General features: G+C 44.3%; 1 protein-coding gene across 4 annotated transcripts in view; it reads right to left on the bottom strand.

Moving 5' to 3' along the window:
- ZCCHC2 (zinc finger CCHC-type containing 2) overlaps positions 1-14998 on the bottom strand; it is a 54734-nt gene extending 39736 nt beyond the window's left edge. For 3 of the 4 annotated variants that reach the window (XM_060118717.1, XM_060118716.1, XM_060118715.1), the window contains exons 1-2: positions 14072-14998; positions 1818-1929 (exon numbers count right to left, since the gene is read on the bottom strand). In XM_060118717.1, the coding sequence (XP_059974700.1) occupies positions 1818-1929; positions 14072-14998 (1039 nt within the window). The remainder of the gene's footprint in view (positions 1-1817; positions 1930-14071) is intronic. The other variant, XM_060118718.1, reaches the window with a different exon arrangement.
- Between the last annotated feature and the right edge of the window lie 5645 nt (positions 14999-20643).

The following is a 20643-nucleotide window of genomic DNA, read 5'->3' as shown; positions in this document are numbered from 1 at the left end:
TCTACTAAGCATAATATAAGGACTTAAGGAAAAAAAAAAAAAAAGATTGTTGCTCACGGTGTAAGTAGAAGAAATAGTCATGAAGATGATAAAGGTCACAGGGAAGAAGTTAGGAAAGTGACTCAACGGAAGGTCACTGTTGGACTCAGGGGACAGGAGATGGAGAAGAAAAGGGAAGGACTCACTCTGCCTTAAAAGAAGAAGTTAAAATAGGCGAAGTAGAATACACAAAGTAACAAAAGTATACAGGAAGAATTAAGATTGCTGTAGATCACAGAAGGTGGGCACTGAGAAAGCAGAAAACGTAAGATTACAGAAATTTGCTGGTAAACAGGTATAATAAACTAAGGAGATACCATTACCAGTATTTTGTGTTAACTTTCCAAATGTATAGTGTTTGGTGGCCTGCTTCTGGGCCAATTTCCCTTGGTGGGTGAGAAACGTTGAGAATGGGACAAAAGAAAATCTCAGAAGCCAGGTGAGAAGCCTTCAATTGCTCACAACTGCTGCAGTATGATAAAAGCCAAAGTGGGGAAGTGAGAGTCTGCTGTTTCCAAAAGCTGTTCTATTAAATTATGTGAAGGACGATGCTATTAAATAAAAACCACCTGAACTAATCAGTGTTCCAAAACATGAAGCAGCTTTACTTCTAGGGAAGGGGACCACTGGGGCAGTGTGGGTACGGGAACATGGCTATGGCTTCAGCCTTGATTTCAAGTTATACCTGCTGTGATCTATCAGAATCAAGATGAGGAAAACAAAGGAGTATGTGGTGAGGAATGGCTGATAACAGGAGATCCCCTAACCCTCATAAATTAAAACTGAAAAGCATGGACTGTGTACATTTGTTTACAAATTAAGAATAAAGGAAAAACCATCTATGAGTACCACGTTACAGTTAATTGTTACCTTTTTGATGTAGTCTTTATGTTTTTTTTTTAATATCTTTACTTCTTTTAAGAAAAGGACCTTCACTGCAAAACCAAACTCTGCTTTAGGTTACTGGTAGGCTCACTGAGCCTGGCTGAAGCAGTTCAGTTCATGATTCGAGTAGTTTAATAGTACTGAATAGAAGTGGTAATTCTGTAGACATTTTCTAAACATTAAACATTCACACCTATTTTTCCTCCGTGAAGAAAAATGCATTACACGAAAGGATGATTACTGGAATTAAAAGGAAGCAAAACGACATCAATTCAAAGCTGTTACAACTGAATGTGATGCTAACTGTACATCCTTCACCCTTCCAAGACCGCCTAGGCGGCAGTCTACATTTGCCATTTCAAATTTCCCTCAATACAGGTTAACGGACTCCCCAGATGTGAGGAGAAGAGACTATCTGAACTCGTTTCTTTTCAGGTGGCAATGTCCTTTCACTCCTCCACCCAGTCCTCCTGAAAACTGCATTACTGCAGGAAGAACGGGCTTGTAAGGAATTTCTTCACTCTCTTGCAGTGAACTTCTGTAAAATTAATTTCTTCAGTAGACACTGAGCACATTCTACAGATAAAGCACTATGCTAATACTCTGGGAGTAGGTTAAGGTCTTTGTCCTCCAGAAGTATGCAATCAGATTTAAGACAAGGGACCACAAGGCAGAACCAAGTAAGCGTGGGCTGGGACAGGCCAGGGGCTGCAGAGCCAGAACCCAGACACAGAGTCAAGGAAGTGGGAGGGCTGGCATTTGAGCTAAACCCAGGACCTATAGGCTTTCTCTACTTCAAAAAGGAGAAAGTGGAGTGAGTTAACCAATGTCAATAGCGCTCTGCAATCTTTTCATGTACAGATGTTTTAAAGTTTAGGAAAAATACAGCATACCTTCTCGCTGGGTTCTATGAGGTGCCACAGTAAGTCCATCATGAGGTATCGGGGCTTGTTCCATTAAACTGGCCTCATTACTTTGCATATAATCACCATGAGCAGAGTCATTCTAGAGGAGAAAGAGAGGCACATGTTAATATTAACAGAGACTAAGAAGAGTGAATGCCACAAAAATAAACCAGATTAAACTCTTACTTTTAATAGCAATAATTTTAATAGCAATTTTTAGAGATAAAATAGGTGATTACACATTAAGAGCAGAAGAGTACAGTGTCAGAGCAGTGGGGAAAGAAGCATCAATATTTATCTTCATTTAATGGCAATATTCTATCCATTATTTACTGTCCCCGTTTCTTGGGACACCTTGCAAACTGCTATTCAGAACTGCCAATGATGTCAGTTCTTCACCAAAGTGAACCAGGATTGAAGGGATAAATATAGAAAGATGGTACCCTTTATGCTATTCCCCAGATGTAAGGGTATTTGTATTTTTTATAATAATTATGCAATTTTTATTCATCACTTGGTGTTAGTGACAGTCTAACAAGATGTTTTGTTAGGAAAAAGTTTTTTATAAGGTATCATCAATACACAATTCTAAACAAGAATGTGTGTGGACAATGACTTTACTATTAATGTTAAACCATCTAATAGCAACTGGGTGCTCTAAATCTGAATTTGCTCAGCCCATCACTACCATTAGTGAACTAGAGGTAAGTTTTACCCCAGAACTGCTACTTGGAGTAATGAAGAGCATGCTAATCTTACACACAGCTCTCAGAATTCAAGTATTGTCTTGTATATATTGTTACTCTAACCCACTGGGTAAGCCAAAAATTAAAACAGCTTTATCACAGTTATTTATCACAACTCACGTCTTATCCTCCCCTTTATGTTCAGAATCTCAAAACACTACTCAGACCAAAATTATGTCAGTTACAGGAACCAATTACAATTTTGCAAATCTGCAATAAATATACATTAATTTTTTTAACTGTATAGAGAAATGAAGTAAACAGAAGACCCTAAACTTTCCAAGAATCCTAATTTAAAGACACAGACATAGAGAATGGACTTGAGGACACGGGGAGGGGGAAGGGTAAGCTGGGACAAAGTGAGAGAGTGGCATGGACATATATACACTATCAAATGTAAAATAGCTAGCTAGTGGGAAGCAGCCACATAGCACAGGGAGATCAGCTCGGTGCTTTGTGACCACCTAGAGGGGTGGGATAGGGAGGGTGGGAGGGAGATGCAAGAGGGAGGGGATATGGGGATATATGTATATGTATAGTTGATTCACTTAGTTATACAGCAGAAACTAACACACCATTGTGAAGCAATTATACTACAATAAAGATGTTTAAAAATATATATTTTGTTCTACAGTCTCATCATTCATCCTGGCCTGCCAATGAGTGTGGGTTGCCAGTTGACACTTGTATTTCTAGGAATAAGGCATCACAATAGATACTCTTGGGAGCAAAGCTTCAGCCTTATAGTATGTCTTGTTCTAGAAACCCAAGGAAATAAAGGCTGTCTACACAGAAACACTTAAGAAGGAGAGCACCGACCTCTTAAGTCAACATCCAACTTTCGAATGGCATTCACCAATTTCAATATTACTGAATAAAAAAAAAGTGGATACAGGAATTCTTCTAACAATAACAAAATCATGTATTTCCTAACCCAAACCATATCATTTGCTACAAAGTAATACAACCACATTGGCCTAAAATTGCTGTAAATACTTCAAAAATCAATATAAAGTACTGTAATCCTCTCAAATACTTGTGTAAACTGGAAGTTTAGCTGAATAGGTCAACCATTTTATATAGAGTATTTTCCATACTGTTCATATGTAGTTCATGAATTTAAAATAACACCTTTAAATATAAATGAATGCAAAATATAAAAGAAACAACAGTTTTCATTCGGGAAACGCGAAGCAAAACTACAATGAGATACCACTTCATACCCATCAGAATGGCTATTATCCAAAAAACAGACAAGTACTGGTGAAGATGTGGAGAAATTGGAGCCCTTGTGCATTGCTGGTGGGAGTGTAAAACAGTGCAGCCACTGTGGAAGACAGTACAGCAGTTCCTCAAAAAAATAAAATTATCATATGATCCAGCAATTCCACTCCTAGGTATATACCCAAAAGAACTGAAAGCAGAGGCTCAAGCAGATAATTAGTACTCCAATGTTCATAGCAGCATTATGCACAATAGCCAAAAGGTGGAAACAATTCAAATGTCCACTGATGAACAGATAAACAAAATGTGGTATATATACAACTGAACATTACTCAGCCTTAAAAAGGAATAAAATTGACACATGGATGAATCTTGAGGGCATTATGCTAAGTGAAATAATCCAGACACAAAAAGACAAATACTGTATGATTCTACTTATATGGGGTACTTTAGAGTAGTCAAATTCATGGAGAAAGTAGAATGGTGGCTACCAGGGGCTTCAGAGAGAGGGGAACAAGGGGTAGCTGCTTAATGGATACAGAGGTTCAGTGTGGGATAAAAGAAAAGTTCTGGACATGGATGGTGGGGATGGTTGCACAACGGTGTGAACGCACTTACTGCCACTGAGCTGTACGCTCAAAAAAGGTTAAAACAGCAAATTTTGTTATTATATTTTACCACAATAAAAAATTAAGAAGAATAATTTTATCATGTTGTCTCCACAAATTTTATATTGAAGCAACTGTGTGAAAGTAGTTTGCTTCACAATCAAAATCACATTTTTAAAGCCTGAAGTTACTTTAAAGAACACAATTTAACAACCAAGTAAAAAGCCTCCTAGTTTAATAAGATAGGCAGAAAAATGGTATTTGAGTTTCTATCCAAGGACTGAAGTTTGTCAATCCATGAAATATCTACTAATTAAGTTTTCTGCCCCCGCCCAACACCAAGTCTCAGCATGTACCAACGCTATAAAATCATTTAGACTAAATTTAGAAACTATAAAATTTTAAATTTTATTAATTTAACAAAAATTTAATGCCTCATGAGCTACAGAGATCAGAATCACGGCCTTTATTGGTCCCAGCGTGAACGGTGGTCAGTTCTGCCATTTCCCCTCTCCATGTCACGTGTGCTTTGCTCTGCGTAGAGGAAGATGCCATAAAATCTGAGAACTACTTACTGGTTCAATGGAATCGTACAGGAAGGAATTACGCCCATGTTTTCTATTAAGTTCAGATTCCCATGCAAATGCAATATAGATGACATGCCAGAATTGGCATTTTACAAAAAGAATCAGGACCAAGTGGAAAGTGGGAGAATTTTCTCTGCTTGGATTAAGAAGACAAAGTTTAAAAATTCTAAGCCGGCAAAAGAATGCACAGAAACAAAAAGAGCATTAGTATGTGTGTGTCCTTCTCCTTTCTATAACTCATTTGAGTGTATAAAGCTTTTTCTGACCTATGGCGTGCTCCTGGTTAGCTCAAATCCACATGTCATGTAATGTATCTCGTTCATTCTAGAGATTGCTCAGATTTCAATTTTACACATGTAGAGCCATCACAATTACATACTTGAGATCTCTTAAATGTGGAGAAAGTCTGTGAAATAGTCAAGTGACTGGACAGTCCTAAAAAGATTCTTCTCTGAAAACACAGCGTTAGAACAAAGATCACACTGGTCTCATTTTACTTTAACCAAGGTCAAACTGTAGGTAGAGTTTATTTTAGCTCATCTACCAATGTTCTACACACTCCCTCTAGTCCTTTGATGCAGACTGTACATTTTAAAATACCAAGACATTCTTTCTAAGAAACAAAAAACAAAAGCAGAAAATGAATTTCTTAGTTTGTTTTTTTACTAATTTTACTAACTTCAGAAGTTTTTACACTCATCAAATCAGACTTAGAATTTAACACGAGTATATATAACAACAACACCTTATTAAGTTTTTGTGGTAGATGAAAGATAGCCAAAAATACTTTTGATACTCCTCCCACTGAAAGGTGGGTCTAATTCCCAACCAGTGGATCTGGGCTGACTTTAGAGACCTGACTGCAGTAGGATGGGATGGAAGGGATGTTCCGGGATGGCTATAGATAGGTCATAAGAAGCCTTGCAGCTGGGCCTCTGGGAACACTTGCTCTTGGAGTCCTGAGCCAGCCTGTGAGGAGTGCAATTCCCCTGAGGCTGCCATGCCAGAAACCATGCAGAGAGAGGAGAGGGGGAGAGATGCCCCCAGTCCCCAGCTGTGTCTCCAGACATCCTGGAGTAGAGACAAGTCGCCCCTGCTGTTAGTTACCTGTCTAAATTCCCCGGCCACAGAATTATGAGAAATAATAATAAAATGGCTGTTGCTTTAAGCCACTAAGTTTTGGGGTAATCTGTCACAGTTCTAGGTTTTAGATTCTCTTCTTTAAATAACCAGGGTTGTACCTAAAGCATATGCTATTATTTAAGCAAGATTCATAGAAAGTCTTCCTTTGAATGTCAGAAAATGATTCATTATTAGAAACATTACTGAGATGTCAAATTTCATCTATTTTGGTAGAAGAAGAGGGAAGAAGCTGAGGCGAATTTAAGAATTATTGTCTGTCTCTTTAATTGAGAGGATGTGGTAGAAAAGCAGATACCTGTCTCATCTTTACTCAATGAAACAGTATAACCCAACCCAAAGAAATCTGATAAAAGGCAAGTTCTGGTGTGAGAAGAAACATGGATGGTAAATGTATTAAAGTTATGCCGCAAAGAACAAAACTGACCCAACAGTGCAGAAAGGTGGGAGCAATGAATCAGCAGCTTAGAAACAGTATGCCATGGATTTGTGCTATGATCATGGACTCACTTCCTATGTAATTTACTGTTTAACTAGAAATGTGCGAATAAGGTGATTCAGCAAGACGAGTGTGGCAGAATTCACTATGTTAAAGCATGGGTAAGCGCGCCCTAGTTACTGAATGTGGGAGGAAGTGCTAAACTATGTACTGAATCCATGTATACACTTTGCCATCACAGCCCACAGACCAGACCTGGCTCTGTTAAGTTCTTCCCAACATGACATCTCTGAACTGACAGTGGCTACCTGTGTAGAGTAGGAGTGGCCTGGAACTGGGAGCATCAAACAAAGATGGGAGTGGGAAACTTGATTCACTGTAACTTACTATGTATTCTGGGGAACTCTGAATTTATTACAAATAAAAAACTTTAAAATTGTCGATGTCATCGTCTTTTCTAGAGAACTGAACTTGTAGGATGCACAATTAGGGAAGATCTAGCAGAAGAACACTGATACAAAAGCCTACTGGGGATGAGGGGAGTAGGGAATGAAAGAGGTGAGGGCGGCAGTTTTTACCGGAGAACCAGCCTGGATGTGATGTTTATGAAACTCCCTTTGTGTTTCTGCTCTTTGAACCTCAATAGCGCCACCTGTAGTTGATAGGTGGACTGGTGAAAAAATATAAACTGTATTGGACTACAAAGGTATAGAATGCAGGGAGTAGTGGTAATGGCTTCTGGCCTAGACCAAAGCTGGGGTACCCCCCTCTTTAACATCAGCGTCCGTCTCCTTTACCAACCTTCTGCTCTCCTACCACAGAAGGGGGAAGATCTCTTCTTTTACCCTGGAATTAGGAGGCTGAACAAGCGCTGCTACATCCCTGGGCTAGCAGCCCCCAGATTTTTAAATCCCCACTTTGCCAGAATGTTTCTTGGGTGAGTTGAAAAGAACGCACCCAGGAGCATGGGTACAAAAGGATCTAGCGAGGAGGTGTCTCTCCTCCCTAGCCCGTGTATGACCGAACTGCCCTCTCCTACACAGCCCCACCCCACAGGAGACACCAAAGGATCTTGGTAGGAGGTGAGCCTGGGCTCAGGAGCCTGACCGCCAAATGGCACTGCAGGGACTTCTAGCTGAAGCACAGCCTTCACCCCCAGTGGAGAAATGTTCCTGGGACCATGTGGAAATTGTAGCTTATAAAGCTTATGAAGCATCCTTGACAGAAAGTGACTTATAGGCTGGTAATTATTAGTGTTGGGAAACAGTGCATTAGGACTTGCGTTTAATACCAATTGGGAGAACAGGCACCTTCCCCAAACTAACAAAACCAATCAACCTCACCCTCTCTGTCAGTGTTTGACCTCTTTCCTGAGGAAGTCTTCTCCAAATACCACAGCACTGTGGCTGACATACAACCATGCTGTTCCTTCCAGGACCACTAGAGAATTTCAAGCATTTGATACTCAAAACAAGAATCAATTATACTGAGGGAACATTATGCTTCTTAACGCTCCCAATTTAAACGTTCCTAACAAGAAACATAAAACCCCCACAATTCTTAGGTTATGAACTGCTCACTTGAGTGACCAAAGTTTTTAACTTTCAGATCATAAGCAAGGTACTATCTCAATTCCACATCTGGCTCCCACCACCCCTCAAGCAAATCACGGATCAGAGATCAACACTGGGCAACAGTAACTACAACTACCCAAACAATAATACAGTTTGTAAGTTGTGACTTTTTCCATCCTATCAAAACACCATCCATAGGTTTGTGCCAATATGCACCCCTACACACAAAAGCTTAGTTAATTTAGGGAGTGGTGTACATAACACACGACCTGATTTTGAAAGAATAATTAATAAGCACAACTATTCAGCATTCACTCATTGAAGCTTCAGTTCAAATCTATAGTGTTCCATGCTTTCTACCTAAAGGAATTCCTTCTATTATTTCCAAAACAACTGTGCCTATACGACATGGCTGCAAGTAACCATAAAGTAGCTGATAATTCACCAACCCCCCCCCAAAAAAATCACTTGCTGATGCACTTTGTCTTACAGCAATTAATCATAATGGTACTTTTCAGAGCTATATTTGAAATATCCGAAGCATAGGCAATTTTGACTGAACACTTACAATATATGCAATGTTGACAAAAAAATGAGACCTGAGGCCTGAGTCTTTGGGGAACTTATAAAATTGACCTTCCCTCCTGGATTTTAAGTTAAAAATAATTCAAAGTAAAAGAAAAAAAAAGAATCATAGGATACGTACCGAAATTGTAACACAGAATATACACGCTACTGGAATGCAGAGGCAGCAAAGCGTCTTAGGAGAAGACTACCATATGGACAATTCCAGAGAACAACATTCAAGAAGTGATGGCATGAGTCAGCCTTGAATAAAAGAACAGACGTGAGAGGACGGAGCAGAAGAAAGATTCTGAGTCCGAAGACCTAGCAGAGACCACGTCCCATCAGTCACTGTAAGAAAACATGGTATGATTAAATATCGCTTTAGGAAGATGTATCTGGCAGTGGTATCCAACAGGTGAGAAGTGGGAAGGCTGAAAGCAAGGGAATCAGAGGTAAAAGTCCCCAAACAGAATGGTGTCAGCAAGGATGAGAGAAGGGTGGATTCAGCATATGAGAGGTGGAGAGGATTAAGATTATCAAGCAAATCAGAGTGACTAGGAATATAATGGTACCATTGAGAAAACTGGATGAGTCTGGAAGATCTTTCTTTTTTTTTTTTTTTTTTTACAAATCAGTGATGCATTCTTTTCATACATATGAATTTAAAGTGACAGTGAACATTTCAACATTTCAGGGAGACACACAAATTTCCACCTGCTCCCACTGCAGCCAGTTTCTTTCATCTGGCCCTACAGAGGGCTTCAAGGCCCTCTGTAACCCAACCCCTATCATCTCTTCAGGCTTCTGTATTTCTGTTCATCCACTGCAACCAAATTGTGCTATCCACTCTTGGAACCATCAAGAGACAGATGGGTTGACCTAGCTCACTCGTGTTTACCAAGCATTTTCATGTACGTTATCACGTTCATCTTCACAGCAGTTACATGCAATAAATGGTGATGAGATCCCTATTCAATACTAGGCAGTCTGAAACTTGAAAGACCAAATAACTTGCAAGAATGACATCTTCAAAACCTAAACTTGACCTCAAATTATTTCTTGAATGAGCATTAAACAGGCCTAATGAACTAAGACATTTAGAAGGGCAGTAAAGCCCAATGTTCCCTGGAGCATAGGGAAGAACAGAAGGAAACGGACTGCGGAGCACCCAGCAGGTCTGCCACCTGTAACATAAACACCCGATGAGGCACTTCCCTTCTGGAGTGACTGTTTACACAGCCTGGATGAAGGCGGCTTGTGTAACAAAGCGCGCTCTGTGAAGAAAAGGAGCGCTGTGACAACACAGTCCTCCATAATGGAACACACGGCTGATGAAAGTGAAGCTCAGTCTGCTTTGAGGGTAGCTCAGGCTCTTTTCTGCTTTTCTTAAAAAAAAAAAAAAAAATTAAGCTTAAAGTTTCCCAAGAAGAACAAAAATATTAAATATGCTTAAACATCAGCCAATTTAATAGCTTCTATAAAAAAGGCATAAAAATGTTTAATTACCCATGGATTCCAGGCTGCACTCTGAAATAAGCGAAAAATTACATAACTTAACAAAACTGCAAAATAGCTTTACATCATCCTAACTAAATGTGAAAAAGATTTAAGCAGATTATGGTTGCACGGGAGTTCAGGATAACCCAAATTCAAAATACGTATTTTCTCTAGTCCCATCCCCAAATCCAATATGGGGAAAATACGTATTTTAATGATTTGTGACCCAGAGAAATGCTTCCCTTTGGGCTTTTCTGTAGCATACCAGATCTCTACAATGTAAGAATTAACAAAACTGCCCCAAATGTGTCTCATACACCAGCTTAGTTACTTATCCTTCCTGAGCACCAATCAATTTAGAGGTATGGTAATAGAGAATACAGAAAATACTATTATGTATAGACTTCTATTAGGTTAAAAAAGAAAAAAAAAAGAAAAGAAAACCTACTCCTGAAAACAACTGATGTAACAATCTGGATGGCTGCATCTTAGTGGAAAAGAAAACGCACTGAACGTCATTCTCAAAGAATTTGTGCTCAAGACCATGTGAATTATTTTGCATCATATCTGCTTAATTCAATCACCATAACCTTAAAAATAAGTTATTATTCCCATTTTACAGATCAGAGTGAGGCTCACGGATTTACGTGGCCTGGTTAAAATTACAAAGTAAATGGCAGAGCTGGAATTTCAGCCTCCAAGTCTACTGCTCTACCAAACATGGCTATCACTCTTCAAGGCTTTGATAGCCTCTACAACACACTTCCTGTCCCCTATCCCATAAAAAAAACCCACAAAAGGTAATTAAAAAAAACACAACGATATATAGTACATTAGTTAATTTGCAGAAAAATTAATGGTGTATTAACTTACGGTATAAGTGAGATTTTCCCTGAGTTCTCCTTACCTGAGAAAACCACTGCAGAGAAAAATGTAAGTAACTGGAGGAGGATACCCAATAGCTCCCATTTGCTACTAAAATAATCACTGCTTAACTGTGATCTTCTAAAAGCCTCTCCCCAAAGGCATTTATTAAGTGAACTGTTTTTATTCTTTGCTGCAGCCAAACCAACCTAAAACTTCCCATAAAAGTCATGGCTAGTACACCCTTACTCTAACAGAAAATGAAAAGACAATTAGTTCTACTTCATCCATTTAATATAGGTGATGCTTAAGACACTAGTGAAGAAATAGAATTATTCCTAAGCAATGAAGAAGTTACAAGTATGGGTCTGAAAGGTTATTTCCGGGGCGAAAAAAGGCTGCCACAAGAACTCCCCTTTGCCATTCCCAGAGTGCACCATGCAATCCACCGGGTTCTTCGCTCGACCCTGCGACTCCGCCTCGCCCAGCGCAGGCCTAAGGGACACCCCCTCGGAAGCGCCGCCCGTCCTCAGCCCGCTCCCTCGGGGGCGGGGCCAGCGCCAGTCAGGTGGGAGGCGGGCGGCCGCCATCTTGCAGGGCGGGCGAGGGGAGGAGCCCCGCAGGACCGGCCCCCAGTCGCCGTCCGCCGGTCCGCGGCGGCCCTCGGGCGCGAGCCTCGGGCACCTCCCTGCAGACTCGGAGGTGGGCCCCCCCCTTCCCCTAGTGTATCGACGGCGCAAGGCCGCGGTACAGCTGGGTTGGACTGCAGTGAACAGGGATTGAAATCAATCCACCCCCATCTGCCGCCTCTAGAGAGAGAGCCTGGGAGCAATAAGATACGCGGAAATGGCTTCAAGGCCAGAACAAGCCACAGCTGAGGGCCTCCGAGTCCACGCCAACAAGCAGAAAGTGTGGGGCAGTAACAATTTAGTGAGACTTAAGTGACTTGTTACGGTAACCCTAAACAACTACTGGAGAAAAAAGTTCATCACAACACCAACGTCTAGAAATAGCTTTCAGTGCCACCTGTAGTGTGTGTATCCCCTATTATTTATTCCCCCACTTCTACCGATGGCCACAGCACAAGGCACTGCCTGAGAAGTAATGATGCGCTGAAATTAATGGCAGGATGCCCAGCCTCACTCCGTTCACTCTTCCCAGCACTCACTGGTTGCCAGAAAAGGCCACACACTGCAGTCAAGATAAAAATTTCATTACTGTGGTTTTCATGCTTCTCTCTCCTTGTCTAGTCACCTTCCAACACATTATAAGCAAATTTTAAAGGCAAAAAAAAAAAAAAAAAAAAAGACTCAGCATTTAAAACCAGAAATCGGTTACCCTTGTTGAAATGATACGAATGGAATAATATAAACTGCTCCACTGTGGGACATTCTGATTATATCTACACTCTTAAGGTTATCTTTACAATATATACTATTACAAGAAAACAATTTTTTTTAAGATATATAAGTACTGCTTCTGAGTTCAGACTTGCTTCTCTAAATTTAATGACGAGCGCAGGATTTTTTTGGAATTATTTTAGTGAGTAGGCTGAAGAGTGGTAAGGGCTTATACCATCAGTATACACAGTTGCATGCTAGTAGTAGACACTGGAAGTTAGTATTTCAAGCTCACCAAGAAAATTCTGGATACTAGCGTTACTACATCTGAGTTTGATAAAGTATGTCCTAAAATGTGAGTTAGTCACTTCACAGAAGCCTTGTTTTAAAAAGGAGGGGTTCGGCTGAGATTATCCCTAAATTCCTTCCAGCCCCCAAATTCCTTTGGTTCTATGGGTGCTGAGTCCACACAGCGATTAGAGAAATACAATGCCCAGTTTAAATTCCAAGGTATTGAACGACAGCAGATATATAAGTTTAACTTTCAAGCAAGGAGTGAAAAAACTTCCCCTTCCCAATATATCATCCTGGAGATCACCTAAGTTGAAAAACTTGGCATCCAAATAAATACTTTTTAAATAGTTGTGAACCACGAAAATTAACTTACTGTACGGGTTTTACTCTAAATAAAAGCTACTATTCCATGAAATTGTGACGCTCAAGGACTTTATATTGGGCCTAGATTATTATTAAATTGCTTTCTTGGCCAAATAAAACTATTTGCTTTAATGTTTGCGACAAATGACTTATCTTAATTCTCGTCTTCCACACTTTGGCGTTTAATAACTTTTTAGAAAACACTTATGCCTCAGTAAAGGACCAACAAACATCCCCGTACCCAAATGTGTAAGCACGACTCAAACCCGTTAGAAACCAGGACACGCCAGAGGCAAAGAGCATAACCAACCGTCCCAGGTGGGGTTTCTTTACCCAGACAACCAGCACTACGACTTATCTAATTTGAGTCATTTCGCGGGTCTCCACATCTGACGTTTATCCTGGGAACATCAAGTTCTTTAAGCAGGAGCCAAAGACCCTACGACTCCCTTTAACTCAGGCAGACACTGAGCAAAAAGAGCCCCTCTGTATCAAAGACAGGGCCACACGCCGGGAGCGCACCTTTAGGACGCCGCACCGAGGGGCAAGGCAGAGCTTTAAAACGTGTGACCAGAGCGCCAGGCGGCAGGAAAGGGAAAGCTCAGCCCAGGGCCGACTGCGGCCAACACACAGGCTCCCCTAGCGCTTCGCCTTTCCCAGCACGTCGAGATGCTCAAAGCCAGAAAGGTCCCGAGACCCTTCATCCGAGAGGGGGACGGGGCTGAGAGCTCCATGTTTTCCGTGGCAACTCCGGCACGGAAGAGACTTCTAGAGCATTCTGTTATGGCGGGTACCCGTGTGTGTAGGGGCGGGGGGGGGAGTGAAACTGAGCGGCCCAGCAAAACGCAGATTAGTGCTCTGGGGCTGGGAGCCTGGGCTGGGGATGCAGAGCCACCTGCGCCGGGGTGAGGCTCGGTCAAGGGGCGTCCGAAAGGCAGGCGGAGGAGGCCGCCGGGGCAGTAACCGCCCCGCGGGCGCAGGGAGGCTGGCGCGCCTTACCTGGGCCCTGGGGCCGCCAAAGTTGCACGGCTCCGCCTCCCCGTCTTCGGGGCTCCCGCGGAGCGCGGCGCGGAGCCTCTCCAGGTGCTCCCTCAGGGTGACCCGCTGGTGGAAGGAGAACGCCGGGTGCAGCGAGGCCATGGTGAAGAGCAGCAGCAGTTCCTCCTGGGCCCTGAAGCCCAGCCCGCCGCCGGGCTGGGGCTCGGCGCCGCCGCCTTCCGGGCCGGAGCCGTCCTTCTCGGCGTCCTCCTCGTTGTCGCCGTCCTCGCCGGGCTCGTCCTCCGCGCCGCCCCGCGAGCCGTCGCCCCGGGCCGCGCGCAGGCTCTTAAGCACCGAGTCCACCTGGGGCAGGAGGCGGTGCAGGCGGCCGGCGGCCTCACGGTTCTCGGAACCCAGCAGCGCCAGGTAGACGATGAGGCGCGAGCGCACGGCGGGCTCTCGGAAGTCGGCCAGCGGCCCCGGGTCCGAGAGACCGTTGGCCTTGGCCTCCGAGTCGCGCAGGTAGTGGTAGTCCTTGCGCGCCAGGTCCTCCAGGCACGAGCCGAGGAAGCGCAGCTCCAGCGGGTTGCACAGGTCCAGCAGCCCGCACATGAACTCCAGGCGCTGCGCCGAGCCCAGCACCAGCCCGAACCACTCATACACCCGCTCCTGCTCGCGCAGCGCCGCCGTGGGCCCGCCGCCGCCGCTCGGCATGCCCGCCCCCGCCGCCGATCCGCCAGCAACAGGCTGCCCGAGCCCCCCGGGTGGCGGCGGCGGCGGGGGGCCCCGCGGCGGGCCCGAGAGCGGCGGCGGCGGCGGGGGGCGGCAGTCGCGGCGGCGGCGCGGCGGCGCCTTCGCGCCTGGCCGCGCGTCCGCCTCAGGCTCCTCCGCCTCGGGCGGCGGCTCCGCGGGGTGCGTCGGCTTCAGCGGCAGCTTCATCCTCAGCATCCTCGGCTAAGGCGGCGCGGACATGCGAGCGGGGGCGGGAGGGAGGGGCCAGGAGGAGGGGCGGGGGCCGAGGCGGCGGCGCGGCCGTCAGGAGCGGGTCCCCTCCATGCCGCCAAGGGAGGGCCGGGGGCGGGTCTCGGCCGGCAAGGGGGGCGGTGGCCAGCCGGCGGGGTCGCTGGCGTAGTCTTCCCGGGCCGGCGGCGGGGCGTGCCCGCAGTGGCTCCTCCCCCTGAGCTCCGCGCCGGCTCTAGGAGCCCGGGTGCGGGTGCGAGCGAGCAAGCGAGCGAGCGTGTCCTCCTTCCGCCTCTCTCTCCCGTCGTCGGCACTGGGCTGTGGCGGCGATACCTGACCGGTTCCCTCGCGAACCGGTGCGGACCGATCGGCTGGGAGAAGAGGAGGAGCGGCTAGTCCGGGCGGAGACGCTTGCGGACTCCACTCAGGCACTTCAGCCAATCAGCAGCCCGAACCAATGGTTGCGTATATCTCCCCGCCCGCGGGGCCCGCCTCTCTCCAGAAAGCCACGCCCAACTGCCCTCTAGGCTCCTTCCCTCTGGACGGCTTCCGCGTGGTCTTAATGTCTGGTGGTTGCCTGCGGCTCGAGGGGAGGATGCTGTGGCGCCGTGGGTGGCGGCTAGATGGGCAGGAGCGCGGCGAGGAGGGTGCAAGGCCCACGTGTGAGGAGGGAAGTGGGGAATTGCACTTTTTCCAAGGGCCCGAGCACGGCTTGTGACTACCGAGTCTGCCCTACCTCCTCGCGGGGGCCGCCGCCCCAGAGCGCCGCCGGGTTCCCTTCGCGGCCGCGTGGTACGCGTCCCAGGAACCGGGCTTCCTCCGGAGGGAGTGCGCTAACCCGCATTTCTTCGGTTCACTGCCCGGCCGGCTGTCTGGAAGTCAACGACAGGACAGTTCCCACCGCAGCTTTACCGGGATCTCTGTGTCGACTCTCCGGATTGCGGATCGGGGGAACAGGGTGGGGAAGCTGGGCTGTGGCTGTGGGTTGGGGGCCTGGACACCTCGATCCCTGGCGAGCGCTCAACCGGGGCGCGGGCGGCACGGGGCGACGCCGGGGGCGCAGGGCGACCCGACCCGCGGGAGTTCCACGGCCTCTGGGCCGAGGCGGGACGCGCTGGTGTGGACGCCCCTGGCCTAACAGTTGCCTCTGGTCTGTAACGCTCTTTGGAAATTATTTCCACGACAGTTAGCAAAAGCCCCCCAAAGCCCCCATCTTTGGTGGATTATTTTATTGACAGTCTTTCAACTTTTTTAAGTTTTGTTACATGTTTAAGGTTTAAAGACCTCCAAAATGTCTCTCTCTCTCTCTCTCTCTCTCTCTCTCTCACTGTTTGTTGCTTTATTTATGGCTGTGTTGGGTCTTCGTTTCTGTGCGAGGGCTTTCTCTAGTTGCGGTGCGGCAAGTGGGGCCCACTCCTCATCGCGGTGCGCGGGCCTCTCACTATCGCGGCCTCTCCTTGCGGAGCACAGGCTCCAGACGCGCAGGCTCAGTAATTGTGGCTCATGGGCCTAGTTGCTCCGCGGCACGTGGGATCCTCCCAGACCAGGGCTCGCACCCGTGTCCCCTGCATTGGCAGGCAGATTCTCAACCACTGCGCCATCAGGGAAGCCCCTGTTTGTTGCTTTTTAAAAAACAATGGAGCCTAAGTTTTTAAGGTCCCACTGGATCTTTTGAGGGTTAACTTTAAAAAGGTTGCTTTAAAAAAAAATTCTTAATGTTTTAAATTAGGGAGTCCTATTATAGCTATATTGTGGCAGTATGTAAAAAAAAGAATCACTTTTTATGAAAGTCTTTCTGAAAGTATTTGGACATCTGTTGGGAGAGCATATGCTGAGCCCTCTTTACCCCACAGCTTTATACCCTAAGAAGCTAATTTATAATTCAGTAAAAGGCTGAACTAAAGCCTAAATCAGTTTCAGTGATAAAATAGGGAGATAATTGTTTTCAACACACTTGAGATTAGTAAAATATATGAAAGCCATTCTTTCCTGTAATTTGCTATTTCCTTATGTTCTTTTGGTGTGATGTAGAAATCATTACAATCAGGAGAAAACTTTACAAGGACTTTTATTACAGTCCTTGCCCCTTTTTGCTGTCAACCTCACCTGCCCTGGAATCTTCTATACTATCTCATCTGTTCCCACATTTCTGAAGCTTAGGGTGAAATACTTTAGGCAACCAACAATAATCTTGCTAGATACTCACAGGTCCACAGTGAGTCACCCTGTCCAGATGAGGATCGAGGTGATCCAGGCATATGGTCTTCACCTCTTCCTCGGCAACAAGAAGCCATTTGGTATGAGCTCCCCACGATACTTGATCCATAAATTTTGGGTCTGAATTCAGATTTGTAATCAATGATGATTACTTTTGTCCTTCTATCTTCCGTCCATATTAGAAAATTCAGTGATCAAGGCTCCTACACATACATGACACACAGTGATTTAATGATTCTGGTCATCATCCATCAGCTGGATAATTTGCTATTTACGCCCCAGTACATGGTTTCAGAGGTCCCTCTCCATACCGCTACTCATTAGACCAGGCCTCTGTTTTTTTCCACCCCACCCTAAGTGAGAGAGAGAGAGAGAACACCTTCAGTTAAGACTAATGTACTACAACAGGGAGGGACCCAGATGGAAATCCCAAGATGAGGTGTAGGCGTGTTTATTGGAAAAAACTATCCAGATGATTCTAAGACATCCTAGGAAGGTATTCCTCCCACTGGGCCTACCTATCGGGAACACCTGCTCTAGGTTCCCTGGTATTTTATATATTTTCTATATAATCATTCAGATGGGCCAAATAGTATTGCTGTGGTAATGGTGGGTGTGTGTTTGTATCCAGATCTTTCAGAGGAATATATCCTGTAAAAGACATCTTTAAGGACACAAAGTGCTATTGTGTCTTGTCCCTAGATGATATTTATGCATATTCAATATACTGTTTTATTTGCCTCTTTAACAATGAAAGAGGGTGTACCCAGAAGACTGGTTTCAAGTTAAGATTATACTTTGGATTAAGAACCAGCCAGTGGTTGAAGATTGAGGAGACTTTGTAACCCTTCTGCAATTGGGTTACTGCAAGAAATTTCACTGAAACCACAATTAATTGGATGGTTCAAGGCAGACTAGTAATGACATCTACTCCATATAAAGGATGCCTAGATACAGCCACGTCTACCTCAGATGATATCCTGCAACAGCTATAACCTGATCCGTACCAAGAATTTGTTCTCCTAGTCTTTGTGAATGTTGACCTATCTGCCCCCTCCCCTATTATACCTCCCTGTTTCCTCCATTACAATATAAATATCTTAACATCGACGACCATGTTTTATTCACTTTTATATTTTCACATCTGGAACACAGTAGTTGTTACTAAATGTTTGTTAAATAAACAATGAATGAATAATGCTCCAGGGACCAAAAGTAACTGCTAACAGCTCCTGAGATCACCTGAACCCTTTTCATCTCTAGCAGGGAAGAGAAAACATCGGCTCCCAAACTTGCCAGGCTAGTCCTGAGATTTATTCTAACTGAATTGGCTTCGGTTACATGCCTGTTCCTGATCAATCCTGGAGCCAGAGAAGTGGAGGCAGCTTCTTCAGAACTGTGTGGATCCCCCAAAAGAAATCCAGGGCTTTTGGAAAGAAGGGAAACATGGATGCTGGGGAAGCACCCAACATGTGTCCAGTGTCATTGTACTTCCAACCTATAGCTTTGATCACTTAAGCTGTCATGGGTTTAAGGTACCTCAAAAACAACTTTTTGTTTAGTTAGGTCACATATTTTCCTTTTGTTACATCATATTTATTTTAAGAGATTAAATATTAAATTGTCTTTAGAGATTACAGTTAAAAAGCTGGTCTAAAGGTCTTGCAAACAACACAGGTAAATTTTTCATTGACATACAACTTAAGGGAAAAAAATATTGCATATTTAAAATTAAAAGGATAAGTTTTTGTAAGGTTTACAAAAACACCCAATATGACAGATTTGAGATAAAAAGAAATCCTCAGTATTTATGCTGTGACAGTATTCTCACTGATCAGCTGGAAGTCCATGCCCAATACCGTGGTGTTTGGCACCTTTTCTGGAAGACTACCATCGGGTAAAATTCGGAGTCTCCCTGGAGTTATGGTTCTACTTGTCAACAGAAAGGTTCTTAGGGACTTAGATTGACCAGGCTGCCCGAGTATTCCCACTTGTACATCAAAACTTTTAGAGAAACCCTGAAATCCACCAATCTTTGAGGCCTGTCCAGAAATAAACTTGATTCTGAAGTGGTTTGGTTTGCAAAATCCTCAGGCTTCTGATTTGTGTTAGAAATTAAGGAGCTGGATGACCTTAGGCACTTGTGTGGTTCTTTGGTAGCTTTGCAAGTAGACCTTGTACCCAATCGCTCAAAAAGGCAAGGGTTGTCTCTCCCCCACCACCACCCCCCGCCAAAAAAAATCACACCGCCTTCTAGGGACCCGTGGAAAGGTAAAATTGAAGTTCTGGAAGGCTGACTTGCTAGATAGAAAAATAACCTCTGCTCCAGCAGCATCTCTGGAATAGAATTTGCTGAGTTCATGTACTTCTTTAAACATATGGTAACATCATATTATTGGTGAGCTGTTGATTGTCAACCCACCTTAAACCCACCATCTCTTACCCTTTCATCTTCATAAAAGAAGCCTGATTTTTTTTTCTTCAAGTATCCAGGCTTCTCCCAAAGACCCTGTGTGGCTTGGGGGATACCTTTGCCAGCTCCGTGGACTGAGCAGTAACCCAATCAGGAAAGCCCATACTTCTCTCCAATTGGTTCAGAAACCCAGAATGACTGGGATATGTCAAATGGACATACGAGCCAACAAACTCTATAAAATTGTATGTGAAGGGGCTCCCACTGGGCAAATCTAGCAGAATTTGAATATCAAAAAGAATAAGATGGAGCCAGTGAATAAAAAAGAGTCCAAGTTCATAGGGATTCTCAAAGAAAAAGGGGTGGAGAAGGGTGCATGGAAAGCGCTTCTTTATAGAAGAATGCCAGCTGAAAATTTTAGAAGGAAAGTATCATTTTGCAACCACCAAATGCAATAATTGATCCAGGCATTTTCACCACTGGGTGCAAAGTTGTTGGGAAACAAAACATTCACAGGTCCTCAAAATAACACCTCACTTAGTTAAAAGGGAGGGATGGTACTTTTACATTAATAAATCTGATGGATACCACCTTAACCATGTGGTCGTGATTAGCATCACCAATAATGAGACGGTCTAACGTTCCTCCTCCTGTCATGGATGTCATTGGAAGCACACACTATTTGCAGTATTCTTGCCAAAATGTCTACACTGAATCTAGTCATGGGGAAAGAGACAAAATCTGGATTGGGGACATTATACGAGACACAGGCCTGAATCATCCAAAATATCAATGTCATAAAAGCAAACACAGGCAGGGGACTGTTGTAGCTTAAAGAAAACTAAAGAGACATGACAACCAAATGCAATTCATGATCTATGGATCCTGGGTTTAAAAAACTCTAAAAGACATCTTGGGAATAATTAGGTAAATTTGAATATGGACTTCTTATTTGATATGGTTACTGTATCAATGCTAACTTTCTTGGGTGAGAATGACATCA

Source organism: Mesoplodon densirostris, chromosome 15 (assembly GCF_025265405.1).
Source record: "Mesoplodon densirostris isolate mMesDen1 chromosome 15, mMesDen1 primary haplotype, whole genome shotgun sequence".
NCBI classification, from domain to species: Eukaryota; Metazoa; Chordata; class Mammalia; order Artiodactyla; family Ziphiidae; genus Mesoplodon; species Mesoplodon densirostris.
Note: the sequence above shows the minus strand (reverse complement) of the source record. Positions and strands in the feature narration are given on the sequence as shown.